Genomic DNA, 16,735 nt, shown 5'->3' on the forward strand with positions numbered 1-16,735 from the left:
AGAGCCTCATCCTTCTTCAGCAGCGATCAGTGGTAGAAGGTGATGTAAGACTACGGGGCAGCCGTAGCATTCACTAGCAGTTAGTGGTGGAAGGTGTTGTAAGACTATGGGGCAGCCGTAGCATTCACTAGCAGTCAGTGGTGGAAAGTGTTGTCAGACTACGGGGCAGCCGTAGCATTCACTAGCAGACGGCGATAGAAGGTGATGTAAGACTACGGGTAAGCCGTAGCATTCCATAGTAGCTTCATTAGCGGAGTCGGGGCGAGGCCCTTATCTCCTAGCATTCAGATAGGGATCAGGAATAGGTAATGGATGATCATGGTAAGGAGGTTGCCTGTATAGCCCTTGACAGGTGAGACCTTGGTAGAGGCCGCACTAGGATATAGCTGGGTGAGACCCGCGGGCGAGGCCCGTATGAGAATAGCAGTATAGGTGAGACCTGAGAGCAGTGTTGCTTAGTAGTATGGTTGGGTGAGACCCGTGGGCGAGGCCCGTGCGAGAGTGGTTAGACAAGTGGGACTAGAAGGATAGGGGTGGGTGAGACCCGTGGGCGAGGCCCGTGAGTTTTAGCAGCACAGGTGGGACCTAGTAGGGATCTTAGTGTCTAGATAGGGGATCGGGGATCCCAGTATTCAGCATGGTGGAATAGATTGAGCAGTATAGGTGGTTGAAGTTTCTTCGAATGTCGCTGGGAGCGACTAGTGGTTGTGTTGGGTCAGCGATCGGTGGGAGCCGGTAATCCAGATATTGATAGGTTGGTAGGGACCAGGGTGGTCTCAGTTCATCCGGAAGCCAGATAAGGAATAGCAGAATTTCCAGTCAGGAGCAGTGCGAGTATGCAGCGTATGGTGGAATTCAGTTAGTTGATCGTGGGTGCTCGACACCAAATGATAGTAGAAAGAATGCCCAGTGGATATTGGCGATGATGACCCGTATTGGGAGTAGCGGGAGTAATAGATTGGGTGAAGACAGGGTCTTCACAGTGGCAAAGGAGATAGATGGTTATGGAGCGTTGCCTTGGGAAGGCAAGGAAATCGCGCAAGGAAATAAGGGGTGAACCCCTATGTTGCAGTACTTGGAGAGTATCAGAAGGATTGTCGATTGAGTAAGTTGTGTTCCCAGAATGTTCAAGGTCAGGATGGACTAGAGATTTTTATCCGTAAGGATTGATGTTAGTCTGAATGACTGAGCGGAAGGCCAACGAAGTTAGGCAACTGGTGTTAGACTAATTGGTGGGGTATTGGAGGCAGATCGCAGGCGGTGGATCATAGCAAACTTCGAGGACGGAGTTTAGTATAAGTGGGGGAGATTTGTAACACCCGAAGTCTGGAAGGCCAAGAAAGGAAAGAAAACACTAATTTTAAAGGGCGACTCGGCGAGTCCAAGGAGGAACTCGGCGAGTCCGAGCGGGATCCGGGTCGAGGAGTAAGTGACTGACTCGGCGAGTCGGCCAAGGGGACTCGGCGAGTCTGGTATGTGCGAGGAAAACCCTAACATCGGGACTTGGAGCCTATTTAAACGCCTCATTCTCTCCCCTAGGATTCCTTTACTGCCTCTCTAACCCAGAACACCAAACCCTAGCCGCCATATCCTCTATTTGAGCCATTTGTTGCCTTGAGGGGTGTATTAAAGCTTGGAGAAGGAAGAAGGAACTTGGAGGTGCAAGAAAGGACTATAGATATGGTATTTTGAGTATATTTCTGAGCATTTGGAGGTAATAATCTAGTTCTTGGACTCTTTTGCACTTAGATCTATGTGTGGTTGTTGAGGCTTTTTAGCCATAATGCTATTCATTTGAGTTAGAAGCTAGATCTGAAGTTGCTACTTCAGATCTAAGCATTTTATGGTCTTGAGAAGCATAAAGTATCAGCCCTTGAGTTGTTTATGGAGCCTCTTTGCCTTAAACCCTAGTTTATGGTGTATTTTGCCTAGATCTCCTTCTCTGCACGTAAAGTTTGCAAATTTACGTGAGGAATAGGCTTGGGAAGGGTAGATCTATAGTTTGGAGTCCATGCATGACTCAAAAGTCCTCTGCATGTAAGGAGATATGAATGGACTCGGCGAGTCCTTTGAGTGGACTCGGCGAGTAGCATGAAGGTGAGGAGCAACTCGACGAGTGGGATGAACAAATCGTCGAGTCAGATGAAGATTGCCTTGTACTCAGCGAGTCAGGTTGCGAAACCCCAAACCCTTCGAGTTGAGACTCGAATCAGTGAGTCGGGTGGAGACTCGGTGAGTTGGACAGGTCAGGACTCAGAAATCAGTAGACTCGGCGATTCATGGACTGACTCGGTGAGTCGATACGCGAAAGGAAGGACTCTGAATATATGAACTCGGCGAGTCAGTAGGTTGACTCGGCGAGTAGGGTTGACCTGGGAGGTTGACCTTGACCAGGACTTTGACTTTGACCAGGGTTGACTTGGTTGTCTTTCGGGGGTCAGTTAGACTCAGTGTTGCATTGATATTGGTAGTTCGGGGAGCAAGGGGAGCAGGAGTTCAGTGAGTTGCCGGGCAGCAACTAGTGAGATCATCAACAAGTTCAACCAGTGCAGGTGAGTTTCCCTTTGTGTGAATGGGTCTAAGGCCACAATACTGGCCCATGTAGATATGAGTAGAAGACCCGTGGGTTATCCCTAGGCACAATATGCTAGTTTGATATTTAGGACGAGGTCCATTAATAGCGGGTAGGTGCCCAAGGATTTGTTTATATGATAGTTTATACTTGTTGTCTGTGTGATACATGTATGTGCCTAGTAAGGAGGTGAGTGTGGGCGAGGTCCCGTATCTCACCAATAGCAGAGTGTGGATGGGGTTCCATATCTCATTAGTAGCAGAACAGGGGCGAGGCCCAAGTTAGGGAAGGAGTGAGAGTGGGATGGGCCCGTATCTCACTACCAGTAGGAGCGTGGACGGGGTTCCATGGCTCATTAGTAGCAGGACAGGGGCGAGACCCAGGATAGGCGAGGCTTTAGGACAGGATCAGTAGTATGAATTTAGCTTATGTGTTGTGATATGTTTATTTGTTATTATTTGTTGGCGGGCGAGGCCCTGTGACAGACGAGGCCTAAGTGAAACAGATATGTATCCGAGCGGGGCTTGAAGCCAGGCGGGGCCTGGAGCAGCGGGGCCGTTATAGCGGGTGAGGCCCGAGGCAGGGGGCGAGGCCCAAGATAGCGGGCGTGGCCCAGTATGTGCAGTATGTGATTATGCATGGTATGTGGTAGGGTGGGGAACTCACTAAGCTTCGTGCTTACGGTTTTCAGTTTTGGTTTCAGGTACTTCCGGTAGCGGAGGGAAGAGCTCGGGGTGATCGCATGGCACACACCATAGATTAGACAGCCTGGGAATGTTTACTCTGATAATGAACATGTGTTTTGAAAACTAATACTATGATTATGTTTTGGAATGATGACTTTGCTTAAAGTAATGTTTTATTAAAAGAAATTTTTGGTCTCAAATATTTGGTCGTTACAGACTTAGACATTAATCCAACAGTTTTCGGCTTTAGATTTAGTGGCATTACCTCTATAGGGTTCATTATACTATTTACACGGACCACAAGAGCCAGAGGTATTTGATGGATCATCTGAATTTGAACATGAGGCAGCATCAATGGTTGGATGCGGTGAAGGATTATGATTGTGAGATCCTTTACCATCTGGGGAAGGCCAATGTGGTGGTCGATGCTCTTAGCCATAAGGCAGTTGTAGCTCTGATTAGAGACATATGTTCGAGGACGAAGTTTGATTCAAGTGGGGAAGAATTATAAAACTTGAATCTTGGTATGTTTCTTTATTTCCCTTTGTTATTTTAAAGTTTCATTTTTGGTCCTTGTGTAGTACGCGGGGCGTACCACATGGAACGCTTAGTGTACTGATGCAAGGTTTGCTTTGGACTCCATACACGTACGCGGGGGGCGGGGGAAGGGGGTACACTTATGTCTTTAGCGCGTACATGAGATTTAATGAAACCCTAATTTAGGGTGATGCACCCTATATAAGCACCTTAAGTCTTTAGGGTTGGCCTCTTTACCAGTACCTAAGCCTCCAAAACCCTGAAAATCATCCCTTAGCCTCCATTGTTGATCATTTGAGTCCTTCAGAAGAATATGGTGGTTGTTTTGATCCTTGTGAAGGAATTATAGAAGATTGAAGTGCTTTGCACGGTAAGGAGGTCATAGATCCAGAATCATCACCCTTGTTGCATGCTTATTGAGGTATCAAGTTCAAACCTTGTCTTCTTCATGATTAGATCTCTTAATTTATTAGTTTTTATGCTTTTGGTCCCTTTTTGGGTTAGTTGGAGGAGTTGGGTCGGTTTTAGGACTTATTCTTTCAGATCTGAGCTTTAGATGGACCCCTTAATCATAAAGGTGCAAGCTTGATTGGATTTTTTGGTCACATGCATGCATTAAGTCACTTAATAAGTCCTCTTGAGCTTTAAGAGCTTCTTTTAGCCATGCATGAATGTAAAGTTAGCAACTTTATGTGATAATCCAGCTCAAGGAAGTCAGATCTACGTTTTGGAGCAATGTCTTAAGGGTTTAAGGGCTAAATGTGAAAGGTGGCTGACTAGGAGGGATACGCTAGGCGTACAAGCCAGTACGTGCAACATACAAACCCTAAAGCATATACGCTTAGCGTATAGCTGAGTACACCCCGCGTACTCAGTTGATGGGCTTTGCATTTTGGGCTTTGAGATTGGCCCATTCTTTTAGGCTTAGGTGTTTAGGGTTTTTTTTGGGCCATCTGAATGCAAGTGTTTGGACTAGGAAAAATTGGTGAGCCTCGGGGTAAGGCCTATGTAAGGTTTAGGCCCAATTTGGAAAACTGGGTTATATTTAGGCCTTAAATGATTATTTGGTTTTGGGCGTTAGGCCATGTTTGGGCCTTAAATGGTTATTTGGTTTTGGGCCTTTTGGATTGTGAGTTTGGGCCTTAGTCTTGGACCAAACTAGGTAAGGGGTAAATTGGTCATTTACCCTAATTATGGATTTAGGATTATGGATTGGATTCCAAATATTAATTGGGTATGATTTGATATTGATAGCTCAGGGATTTATCGTACCAGCAACCAGGGATTTATCAGTGTGATTCAGCAGTATGAGGTGAGTTTCCTCACTGTATTTAGCGAGTCGAATGCACTAATGTTGACCCATGACCTGTTATGCTAGTTTACTCGTTGTCTGTGTGACACTTGTATGTGCATATGATATATGCTTACTGGGCGGTGCCTGATGGTTATTCTGTCTACTATTACTTGTTATGCTTATACGAATTGTATGTGGGCGGGGCCCATTATATGTTATATATGTATGATATGTGGTATCATGGGAAACTCACTAAGCTTTATGCTTACGGTTTTCAGTTTATGTTTCAGGTACCTTTAGTTCCAAGGCGAGGGTTTGGGATGATTACAGCACACACACCACCTCGTTCCGTATTTTATGATTTACTCTAATTTGAGTTGATGTTTGATACACTTGTTTTATCTGGATTGTATTGATGATGTTTTAGAATACTGATTTTATTAAATTAAAAATGAAAATTTTTGGTTTTATTTTTAGAACGTTTCAGTGATGAAGGATTGAAAAGTTTTACCCTCAAGGTACGAAACTGTTAGCTTGATGAGAAAAACCAGTGTTTACTAGTTTCATGGTAAATGTTTAGGTTTCGGACTTCCATTATCCTTTGAAATCATATATTACGAATGTATTGTATTGTATATATTTTGGAAGAAAAAACAAAAACTATTATTCACAAAAGTTAAGTTTATCGGTATATAAAAAAATGTTACCGCGAATTCGAAGGCTTAACATAAGATTATTTTGTTAAAGTCTAAAATAAATATAATATGCTACATCAGAACAACATATGATCTTTTAATTGAGAATAAGTCCTAAAATCAAAAGTTTAATTTTAGAGTAAATTATACGAATGGTTCCTATGGTTTGGGGTAATTTGCATGCTTGGTCCCTAACTTATTTTTTTAACTCAGAAGGTCCCTATGATTTGTTTTTGTTACGCGTTTGGTCCCTACTGTTTATTTTTGTTACGCGTTTGGTCCATGTGTTATCTAAAAATATTATTATTTAAAGAGGAAAAAAATGATGGGGTAGGTGAGGTAAGGTGAGAGAGTGGGATTAGATGTGTGTTTATTCAGATAAATTAAAAAAATCAAGGAGATAATAGTCTTTTTAGGTAAGATAGGGACCAACCGCGTAACAAAAACAAACAATAAGGACCTTCTAAGTTAAAAAAATAAGTTAGGGACCAAACGCGCAAATTACCCTAAACCATAGGGACCATTCGTGTAATTTACTCTTAATTTTAACGACTCTATCATATTAGAGTTGTGAGTGTGATAGATAAGTATGATATAAAGGATTAACTTGTACACATAATTTGAATTTTTGGATAATTATTTCAATTTCTGTTTGGTTTCAGGTAGAGGCCACCGGCCACCGCTTCCGAAAGCTTCTTTTTCAGTACACACTTCCAAGTTCCACGTCTCCATGTAAAACTCTACCTCCCCTTCCACCGCATAACCCTTCGTCTCTCTCTGTAACACTCTCTCCAAACGTGTCTGATGTTTCATGTTCAATTCTGCGACCCAAGAGCTATACAAAATCAATCGGAACTTGTTTCCTTCTCATGATCCACGATAATTCACACCACGGTTGGTTTTTTTCCGACTTCTCAGTCTGTTCTTGTTCTTGTTTAGTTGGATAATTGAAGAGATTAACCATGAAACGGACTAAATTAGACGGGTTCATGTCTTTCAGACAGAAAAGATGGATTCAATTTCTGATCGGCGTAGGGATTTTGTATCTGCTGCTCATGGTCAATTTCGAAGCACCCTTCCTGTTCAAATCAGTTACTCGAGAAAAAGATGCAGAACAAAGTTCTAGAAATACCTTGTTCTTCACCGAAGGATTGTCCAAGGAATCGTTAGTCTTAGACAGTGAAGAAGAATCCCCAATTCGACCTCTGAAAGTCCCCCATTATGCTCCATCAAATCCTAGGCATGTTGGAAAAATCCGCGAATTCAAAGCTTTATCAAACTTGAATTTTGACGTCGACTTTGTAAACACTACACCTGGATTTGGGGGAATTCAAACATCTGCAAAAGAAGCTTTTCTCGTAGGGAAGAGTTTCTGGGAAGAAGTTGAATCACCATCGAAAAACAACATAACAGAAGGTATCAAAAACCAAACTATCGAGACTTGCCCTGGTTCGATTACGCTATCAGGTTCTGGTTTCCGAAAAAAGGGAAACATTATCGTGCTTCCTTGTGGGATGACATTGGGTTCACATATAACTCTTGTCGGGAAACCTAGAAACGCTCATTTTGAACAAGACCCAAAGATCTCATTGTTGAAACAGGGTGAGGTTTCACAGTTTATGATGGAGTTGCAGGGTTTGAAAACTGTTGATGGGGAAGACCCACCAAGAATTTTGCATTTTAATCCTCGATTGAAGGGTGATTGGAGTGGAAAACCTGTAATTGAACAGAACACTTGTTACAGAATGCAATGGGGCATTGCTCATCGATGCGAAGGATGGAAGTCTAGGGTTGAAGAAGAGACTGGTAAGTCACATATTTAATTAAGAGTTATAATCTTATATATCCAATTAAATATTTAAATATTGTCTTCATTAAGATTGTTAAATTATATTAAAAGAAGAAAACAACACCAAAATGTATGAACTATAAAGCTTTTATTTAGAAGTAATTAGAAACTCTGTTCCCCATGAATGAATGAATTATCATTTGATAAATTTCTACAAGTTGTCTAGTCATGGCAACGTGTGTGTGTCCACGTGTCAGGCATGTTTGGTGACATGTCAATATTACTCTTTTAAATTTATAAGAATTGCCAAAAGAGTCCTTTTTTATCGACTTATGCTCACCTTTTTGTTTTGATTTTATTAGTAACATACAACTTATGAGTATAAACTGTTACTAAAATCGACTTATGTTCACCTTTTTGTTTTGATTTTATTAGTAACATACAACTTATGAGTATAAACTGTTACTAAAATTGATCTAATAATAATTTAAAATAAGACAATTTTAGGAGATATATACACGTGGATGATTTGTAAATCATACACAATTCGTTTTCTCTTTACCTAAAAAATGCTTTTGCCCATCCGGTAATAATAATAGAATATATTTCTAAAGCTAGTGTCATTTCAATGGTCCACAAGTAGCTTTTCAATTTAATGGTCCACTAGCAAATGAACTTTATTTTTTGATGTTGACTTCAACCTTAATGCTCCTTTGGTCCCAAAGTTCGATTGAAATATTAGGTTAAAAAATAGGATAATATCATCGAAAAACTTAAATTACATCATGTTTTTTTGATCGTGTATCGAAACTTCACTAAAGTAAAAGGTATAGTTAATTCGTAGCATCATAAAAAAGAAACTTAGGATGAAGGTAGCAAGTGTTTCAATGATATTTATGTGTGAATTTAATGAAAATGGACCCCTTCTTCTTTGGAAAGAACCTTTGTTTATGTGGTACCGGCGACATATGACATTGACTATTATTTACTATGTAAGCATCTAAACTTGTTACTATGACATGAAGTCGTCATTTATTGATAATTTAATATCAAAATAATCGAATTTTGAAAATAAAAAGTTTTCCTGTTATTCCATGTTTCTTTTTAGTTGATGGTAAGGTGAAATGCGAGAAGTGGGTTCGTGATGATGATGGTCACCTCGAAGATTCAAAAGCAAATTGGTGGTTGAAGAGAGTGATAGGCCGAACCAAGGTGCCTTTTGATTGGCCCTTTCCCTTTGTAGAAGGGAAGCTATTTGTCCTCACTCTTAGCGTGGGTTTAGAGGGTTATCATGTCTATGTTGATGGCAGGCACATCACTTCATTTCCTTATCGAACAGTAAGTGCATCAACACATGTTGCATTTGGCATGTATTAGACTTAGACCGAGATTATAATGAGACAAAAAAAAAATAGAAAAATGTCTCGATGCTCATGCAAAAGACATAAATGCTCTCATCGTAAGTTATTTAAAATAATCCTAGAAAGTTTGTTCAGTAAGATCTTGCCCAAACATGTTTTGTGTTGTCTTATTAAGACTGTCTTGTCCCATATAACAAATGGAGTCTTCTATTGACATAGGGATTTGCATTGGAGGATGCTACGGGTTTGGCTTTGAAAGGGGACATTGATGTCCACACTATACTTGCTGCCTCTCTTCCTTCTACACATCCAAGTTTCGCACCCCAAAAACACCTTGAAATGTCCCAAAAATGGAAGGCGCCGCCTCATCCAAGTGGGCCCATCGATCTGTTTATTGGAATTCTTTCATCAGGAAATCATTTCGCCGAGCGAATGGCAGTTAGGAAGTCATGGATGCAACATGATCTCATCAAGTCTTCTCATGTCGTTGCTCGTTTCTTTGTGGCACTCGTAAGTAAATGACATTAACAATTTACACCGCAATGTGTAAAATTACTATTTTGACCTTGTATAACATGTACAGCACGCAAGAAAAGAAGTGAATGTCGAGTTAAAGAAAGAAGCCGACTTCTTTGGCGATATCGTCATTGTACCTTACATGGATCATTACGATCTCGTTGTTTTGAAAACCATTGCAATATGCGAATATGGGGTGAGTTTTGAATTACAAAAGATGGAATCTTTATACAAAGGGTACTAACTTTTTGTAGCATGATTTGATTTAGGTTCATACGGCTTCCGCAAAGTATATCATGAAATGTGATGATGACACGTTTGTTAGAGTCGACATTGTTTTAAACGAGGCAAACAAAGTAAGCGATGGCAAAAGCATGTATGTGGGAAACATCAATTACTATCATCAACCTTTACGCTATGGGAAATGGGCCGTAACATATGAGGTACATCTTGATCTTGTACTGTATTTGGATGCCGACACTGATACTGATACTGATGTCAATAATTTTTATATACAGGAATGGCCAGGAGAAGATTATCCACCATATGCAAACGGTCCGGGGTATGTTATATCATCGGATATTGCCGAGTTCATAGCATCGGAGTTCGAGAAGCATAAATTGAAGGTGAGGTCCAACTTTGGTTCTTGTTGTGGACATGTGTTTTAAGTGGGTTGAACTAAATTAAATTAACCATGGTTTGGTTTTGGAAACAGTTGTTTAAGATGGAAGATGTGAGCATGGGAATGTGGGTCGAGCAATTCAACAAAAAGAAGCTGGTTGATTACGTTCATAGTTTGAAGTATTGCCAGTTTGGTTGCATAGAAGATTATTATACAGCACATTATCAATCTCCAAGACAAATGGTATGCTTGTGGAACAAATTACAGCTTCTTGGACGACCAGAATGTTGTAACATGAGATAGCGTCTTTGTAAATTGTAACTTACAATAGACACGTACAGAATGAAATTTTTTTCCATACAAAATGTAGGAAATAAGAAATTAGTAGCTTTTGGGGTTTTGATATTTTAAGCACAACAAATGGTACAATTTAGCTTCTACAACTGAAATCCTGAGAGAGAGAGAGAGAGAGAGAGAGAGAGAGAGTCTATATGATAAGTGATGACGATTCTTACTAAACATTACACCGACTGAAAAATGAGTTTGACTCTAAAAATTGACTCACAAATCTAGAAGTTATCTGTATCATCATCCTTAATGGAACCATCTTCAAAACCAGAACCTGGTGCAAGCTCATTTAAATCAAGAAACCTTCTTTTTCTTGCACCATTTTCATTCTCAAATTCATCTTCAACCGGACTATCTAACTTCATGGGTTCTTCCTCTTCCTGTTGGATGTTTTTTTCATGTTCTTGAATCATGGGTTCTTGTTCCTCTATCTTCATCTCTTCATGATCACGATCGTTGTTCTCACCTTCAGTGTCGTTATCATCACTGCTTCCCATTGAGAATCCGGATTTCTCTTCGCTCGATTCCGAGTGTTTATCGGAGCTCTCCGAAGTCTCCGGCTTTGCTGATTCCGGTTCCGGTTCCGTATCGGAAAACTCGTATTGTTTGTAATCGATACGGTTCCGGGTGGCCCGTCTGCTGCGTCTGGGGCCCGATTTGGATTCATTCACCGATCTCAACTTTGTTCCTCGCCTGGTCCGGGGTAATTTCTTGTATCTTTTTGGGCTATCATCATCACTGTCTTCTTCTTCACTTTCATTTAAAGAATCTTCTCCTTCATCTTCATCTTCTTCATCTTCCTCATTGTTATCACCATCCCATCGATACTCTTCATCTCCTTCTGAACTACTCGACACCTTCCTTCTTTCTTTTCTTCTCTTTAAATATTCTTCATCGTACACAGCTTCACCAACTATATCATCATCATCATCGTCGTCTTCTTCTTCATCATAATCTGTTTCAACAAACTCATGTGCGGAGTACCGTTGAGGCCTCTCTCTCCTCCGATTACTAAAAATGTAAAATGACGATTTTAGCCGTGGACTTTACGAAAGGAAAAGTCGAAAGAATATACCTACCTGCGGTCCAATTGTTCGGATTTATGATCGGAATCACTTCCGACGTCGTTTAGTGAATCGGGCGATGGAGGGGTAAATGTGGAATTATGTGTGGGGGCTGAGGGTGGACCCCATCTACCGTTTTGGGAAGCTTCGTGTGATTGTGAGTGTCTCAAACCTTCTCTTCTTACAGTATGTTCCGGAGAAGGTTGCTTCCTTCTGGAAAAAAAAAAAAAAAAAAATTGAACCAATAGAAATGTGACACGTGGCTTTAGAGAGAACTAACTATATGATTTAAAATATAAGTTAAATAATTGATTGCTTACTTGGTTATCTTGATGGCCTCGTTGATTGATCGGTCATAATCATCTAAAAAATATATATATTAATTTAAAACACAATGTCATGCGTATGAAAAATAAAAATATAAAATTGGTATTAAGTCTTACCAAATGTGTAGGAGACTTGTTTTCTACCACGAAGGGATCGGCCGGGACCCAGTCCATCCACAATCATACCATCCAGGAGAAGCGCTTGTCTGTGTTGTTTCTTTAGCAGTTTCTCTTTCCTCTTCACAAGAACAAAAAATCAATAAATTTGGTTTGAATGGAATGGAATCACAACGGAACGGAACGGAATGGAATGTGAATTACCTTTTGCACCTTCTCAATCTCTGGAAGCATGTCATTCTTTAGTTTCTTCCCAAGTGAAGCTTCAGTTCTGTTTTTGCTAGAAAATAGTTTCTCCTGTTGACCACAAAAGAAAAACATGGTTTCAAGGAGGATAATATTGGAAAAAGAAAGAAATAATGAAAACTTACAGAAACGTCTTGAAACTCGTCCAAATTAGTTGAAACGGTTTCCCATTGGTATGAAGGAATGGAATGTACGTTTTTGCCCTTCCCTTTCTTCACCTCGACTTTTCTAATTTCACGATACAGCCTCTGTCCGATGATAGGATCATCTTCATACCAGTAAGAAACTCCATGAGAATCGCCACCTGTACGCTCTTTACGAAATGCAGAAAGTGGGACACCATGTTTTATAGAGTCATCTATATAGCTTCGAATATCATCTTGCTGAAAAAAACAAAAAATCAATCCATGTTTTCATAAGAAAAAACCTACATTTTGTTTATTTGCGATCAATGTTGGTTTTGAAAAGTCAAATGTTTACCTCGACACGAATATCACATAAGGCTTTTAGTATGACCACACGAACACGAGGATCAAGTGTGTTGTATGTATTGATTTCGGCTCTAAAAAACAAAAGAGTTGGAAAATCAGTGATGAAAACAAAGGCCAAGTGGAAGCAGATTTAAATGAATGATGATAAGTATGAGTTTTACCCATGTGATGCAACTATAGGCAATTCCCCCTCTGAAACCTGCAATCAAGTGTTAAAGAAATTGTGGTCATCTATTAGAAATGCCACATGGGAAAATAAAAGAGTCTTAGACTTAAATTACAAAAGTACCCAATGCCACCAATCTCTTAGCTTTCGGCATAGAACAGTAACCCAAGTGTTTTGTCCTAATGCCATTCGAGTAACTGGAGGTATTGCCTAAATGGAAAAACACATTAAATTAAATAATAATAATAATAAAGTTAGGATTTATTGAAGGAGATGAGTATGTACAATCATTCATTTCAAGTTTTCAAGTTTAGGGTTGTTTCTTTTTTTGAAGTTTTGTTCTTTATTGAACCGAATAAACCATCTGAATGAGACTAAATGACCATTTTACCCTTTGTTTATAACTAATACATATGCAAGAAACCTAAACCTAATCACAAATTAATCAATTCAATGTATTTGTCAGGGTTGAACAGGTAAAGAAAGAGGAGGGGTATTTTTGTAAAGAAGAATTGCTGAATGGATAAAGCTCACATTTTTGGCTTGACCAAGTCAAAAAGAAACAGCCCTATATAGCTGTCTGGATTAAGTCCTTTACACATTAAGTCAAAAAGAAACAGCACCTACATGGCTACATCTAGTCAAGCATGACCTAATCAAATCTTATATCAGCTTAAAAGATATACCTTTCTACTACTTTTGAAAATCCTCTATTCAACTGCACTACATACAAGTAGAAAAACTACAGTGTCAAATAAAGTTATCAGGGCAACCTAAAGAACTTCTCTAGAAGCACAAGTTTACAGGATGCACATAGGGTTGAATGATGGTGGATCAACGTATCTCAAGTAGGTATGCACTATGCACTACCTTTACAAAAAGATATTTGGGGATGCATTAAAATATTAAGAAAAAGGGTATTCTTCCTGAAATATACCAAAGACACTAACTTATTTGACACCCTGTCATCTCCACTTTATCAAGAAAAACACAAAACACATGATGAGAAAACATTATTCTTCTCTTCTCTTTCATCCTTTGAAATGGAATGTCTTTGTAACTAATACAGATGCAATCAACATTTTACTCAAATAAAGTTTGATTACATCTAAATCCATCACCAACCTCCCAAAAATGACTACCTATAACAAATCCATATATGTCACCTTTGATCTGTTGTTTAACAGGTTTAGAATTTCTCCAATGAGTCCTAACTTTTACAAATTTTCCCTCAATTACTTTTTCCTTAAATTTTCCTAAGTGAGCACTTAACAGGAAAAAAAAGAAGAAGAAGAAGAAACATGAAGCCAAACTAATATGTTTACAAGATATGAAACACATCGTATAACGATCTTTCTTTTTCCTTCATAATGCACACAAGAAACATTAACAATATACTAAGTAGCACATGATCTTTGCAATGCTTTTGTATTCTAACTACAACCAGTTGCCACAGTATTTGGTAAATATAGTCCTTAAACTCAAAAATTATCGAATAAACCAAGACACAGAAGCAAGAAGCTATAAGGTCATTTATCTGTGAAAAGAAGTAATCTTTTTCTTTCTCCAAAGCCCAGAACATATAGTTTTCAAAGTTAACAAGAAATTCAAATGCAAATTAAGGATTTTATGAAGAATGTACAAGTAACAGTTTGCAAGATTTAAACTTTCAATTGTATGCATGCTATACTAACCTTTAATAAAGGAATATGCACTTCACCCAATGTATTATTCGGTGAAATCAGAGCAGTTTCCAGCTCCTCCACCGAGAATTCAACTTTAATATTCAAAAGAGGCCTGAAAACCTGCAGATCATAAACCAGAATATAATACTTCACATTGCAATAACAGCATCATCAATAGAATTGATGCTTATTTCTTTGAAAATTGTCTCTCTTTTTTTGTTTTGTTTAAAGCTTTACATTTAAGAAGTTAAGAACTGAGGCCAACTCCCACATGGACCTAATCTCCCACCGCGGCAACTGTGACGACTCTGGCTCACTAACCAACGGTGTAATGATGTCGCTGTAAGGATTGGGCGGAGAAGGCGGTGGTTCTTCCTCTTCTTCTTCCTCCTCCTCCACTTCTCGTCGAGGTCTCCGCCGTGGCTTCTGCTTCCGAACAGTGGACACAACCGCTGCTTCCGCAACTGCAGCCTCGTAAATTCGAGCAGCCGAGCGAACAGTACATGCACGTGACGGCCTTTCTCTCCTCACTACAACGTTGTTGCCGTTTGTAGCATTGTTATTGTTCTTGATTTCGTCGTCGGAATGGATCGGCGACGAGGGTTGCTCGTCGGACATGGTGGGGGGATCTTGAAGAGGAAATGCTAAAGATAATGATTATCTACAGAATCTACACATTAGAGATCATTGGTTGCGTTGAATAGGAACGTTTACCAAGAAAATCTGCTCACTGAAACAGATTTTGAATGAGATAACATCATGAATATAAAAATCATCATAACATAACATACGAGTATCTACTTTTCCCTCTCTTTTTGTGGGGTAGAGAGAGGAAATCCAGTAAGGCGACGAAATTTGTAGTCGTTGTTGAAATTGAAAAGTTGGAAAGAGATACAAATTGGGGAAATTGTGTGAAGAGGTTGAGGGGTTTGATAAAAATATAAAAATGGAAGTGGAGTGTAAAGGAAGAAGAAGATTAGGGCAGAAAGGGTGTGGGTGTAGGGGAAAACCAGTTTCTGTTCGACAAAGGCGAGGGCTTTGAGTACGGAGAACGAGAGGGGATTGAACATGAGAACGACAGCGTTTTACGCGTGAAATCTTGCTTCGTTTTTCCTTTTTCTGTGATGACCTCGAATCGAGTTGGCTAACATGTTCAAAGTTCAAACGAATGTTTTTACTGTTAGGTCAAAGAGTCTCTATGTGTTAGGGTTAAAAAAAAAAAAAAAAAAAAAAAAAAAAAAAATGTTTTAACTTTTTTTAATGTGATAGTTATAATTAATGTTAAAAATTGTATCATCATTCATCAAAAATAACCTCTTATTTTGAAACAAAATGAATTTAAGAGAATGAATATACTTAAGTGTATATTATATCATTTTATCTCTCTAAATCATTCAATTCGTTTCTATATACTTTACATTTTCTACTTACTTGAATATTATAATATAACTTAAATGGTCTAATTTAAAGGTCATTATCTTACCGCTAGTTCTTATATTTGACCTCTCAAATCATAAAAATTATCAATGCTTTTATTAAAATAAATGTAGTCGATGGATATCCAAGTCTGATCTATGTATGGGACATAAATGAGGTCTTGATCCTATGAACTTTAATCCAAGCAAAACTATGGATTAAAAATCTTAGTTAGGACAATAAAATATATAACATTATGTTTCTATTATGATTTAGCTTGTCATCAGATATAATCATAAATTACATATGTTGAACACTTAAAACATATCAAATATAACACAAACAAGCGTAAAAGTATTCATGACAAACTCGTGGAGTCATCTCTACCTAGTTTCATAAAACGTATCAAAATACACCATTTTTAAATTTTATAGAAATATTTTATAGTCCAACTATTATATATATTATTAATCTTTAAAAGGGCCGTGAATAGGAATTTTTTTGCTTTCTCATTTCTACCACTTAAGTTTTCTTCAATTACTCTTTTTGCCACGGGCTGCTTGCTTTAGAGTTACTTTTATTTCTCATTTACCCTTTTTTCCTTGCTTTATGCATTTACCACCGGATATTTTTTTTTTATCCTTGGCCGCCTTAATGCCTAAAAGAACCGACTTAAAGTTATTCTAGATGGACTTAAAGTGATTGTAGATAGACGTCGGCTTCTTGGTACATCTTGCGTTCTAATTTTGCTTTCTAATTCGCGCTTTTGATTTCTGTTTGTCGGTATATCACTTTAAGTAGACG

At 38.9% G+C, this 16,735-nt stretch overlaps 2 protein-coding genes across 3 annotated transcripts; one reads left to right on the forward strand and one right to left on the reverse strand.

Annotated features, from left to right (window-relative positions):
- Positions 1–6,390: 6,390 nt before the first annotated feature.
- On the forward strand, positions 6,391–10,483 carry LOC144996891 (hydroxyproline O-galactosyltransferase GALT6-like). Of its 2 annotated transcripts, XM_078956669.1 has the most exons (8): positions 6,392–6,678; positions 6,785–7,590; positions 8,682–8,911; positions 9,154–9,444; positions 9,518–9,646; positions 9,720–9,893; positions 9,969–10,076; positions 10,166–10,483. In XM_078956669.1, the coding sequence occupies exons 2-8, from the start codon at positions 6,840–6,842 to the stop codon at positions 10,373–10,375; spliced, it is 1,893 nt and encodes a 630-aa protein (XP_078812795.1). In that variant the 5' UTR covers positions 6,392–6,678; positions 6,785–6,839; the 3' UTR covers positions 10,376–10,483. The 2 variants fall into 2 exon arrangements, with proteins under 2 accessions (XP_078812794.1, XP_078812795.1); XM_078956668.1 differs by having other exon boundaries at positions 6,391–7,590.
- On the reverse strand, positions 10,447–15,633 carry LOC144996890 (DDT domain-containing protein DDR4-like). Its single transcript, XM_078956667.1, has 11 exons — positions 14,753–15,633; positions 14,525–14,635; positions 12,954–13,040; positions 12,826–12,863; positions 12,654–12,735; positions 12,299–12,556; positions 12,132–12,224; positions 11,928–12,048; positions 11,805–11,847; positions 11,500–11,697; positions 10,447–11,431 (listed from the first exon to the last, which is right to left on the reverse strand). The coding sequence occupies exons 1-11, from the start codon at positions 15,131–15,133 to the stop codon at positions 10,642–10,644; spliced, it is 2,202 nt and encodes a 733-aa protein (XP_078812793.1). The 5' UTR covers positions 15,134–15,633; the 3' UTR covers positions 10,447–10,641.
- Between the last annotated feature and the right edge of the window lie 1,102 nt (positions 15,634–16,735).

Source organism: Lactuca saligna, chromosome 5 (genome assembly GCF_052625555.1).
Source record: "Lactuca saligna cultivar CGN05327 chromosome 5, ASM5262555v1, whole genome shotgun sequence".
Lineage (NCBI taxonomy): Eukaryota > Viridiplantae > Streptophyta > Magnoliopsida > Asterales > Asteraceae > Lactuca > Lactuca saligna.

Bases quoted from the DNA above. Each gene is read 5' to 3' on its own strand.
- LOC144996891 (XM_078956668.1), top strand. From the start codon at position 6,747: ATGAAACGGACTAAATTAGACGGGTTCATGTCTTTCAGACAGAAAAGA. The intron at 9,445-9,517 runs GTAAGTAAATGA...TAACATGTACAG, and splicing joins CTCGTTTCTTTGTGGCACTC to CACGCAAGAAAAGAAGTGAA. The intron at 10,077-10,165 runs GTGAGGTCCAAC...TTTTGGAAACAG, and splicing joins TCGAGAAGCATAAATTGAAG to TTGTTTAAGATGGAAGATGT.
- LOC144996890 (XM_078956667.1), bottom strand. From the start codon at position 15,133: ATGTCCGACGAGCAACCCTCGTCGCCGATCCATTCCGACGACGAAATC. The intron at 12,049-12,131 runs GTAATTCACATT...GTTCTTGTGAAG, and splicing joins AGATTGAGAAGGTGCAAAAG to AGGAAAGAGAAACTGCTAAA. The intron at 11,698-11,804 runs GTAAGCAATCAA...TTTTTTTTCCAG, and splicing joins GAGGCCATCAAGATAACCAA to AAGGAAGCAACCTTCTCCGG.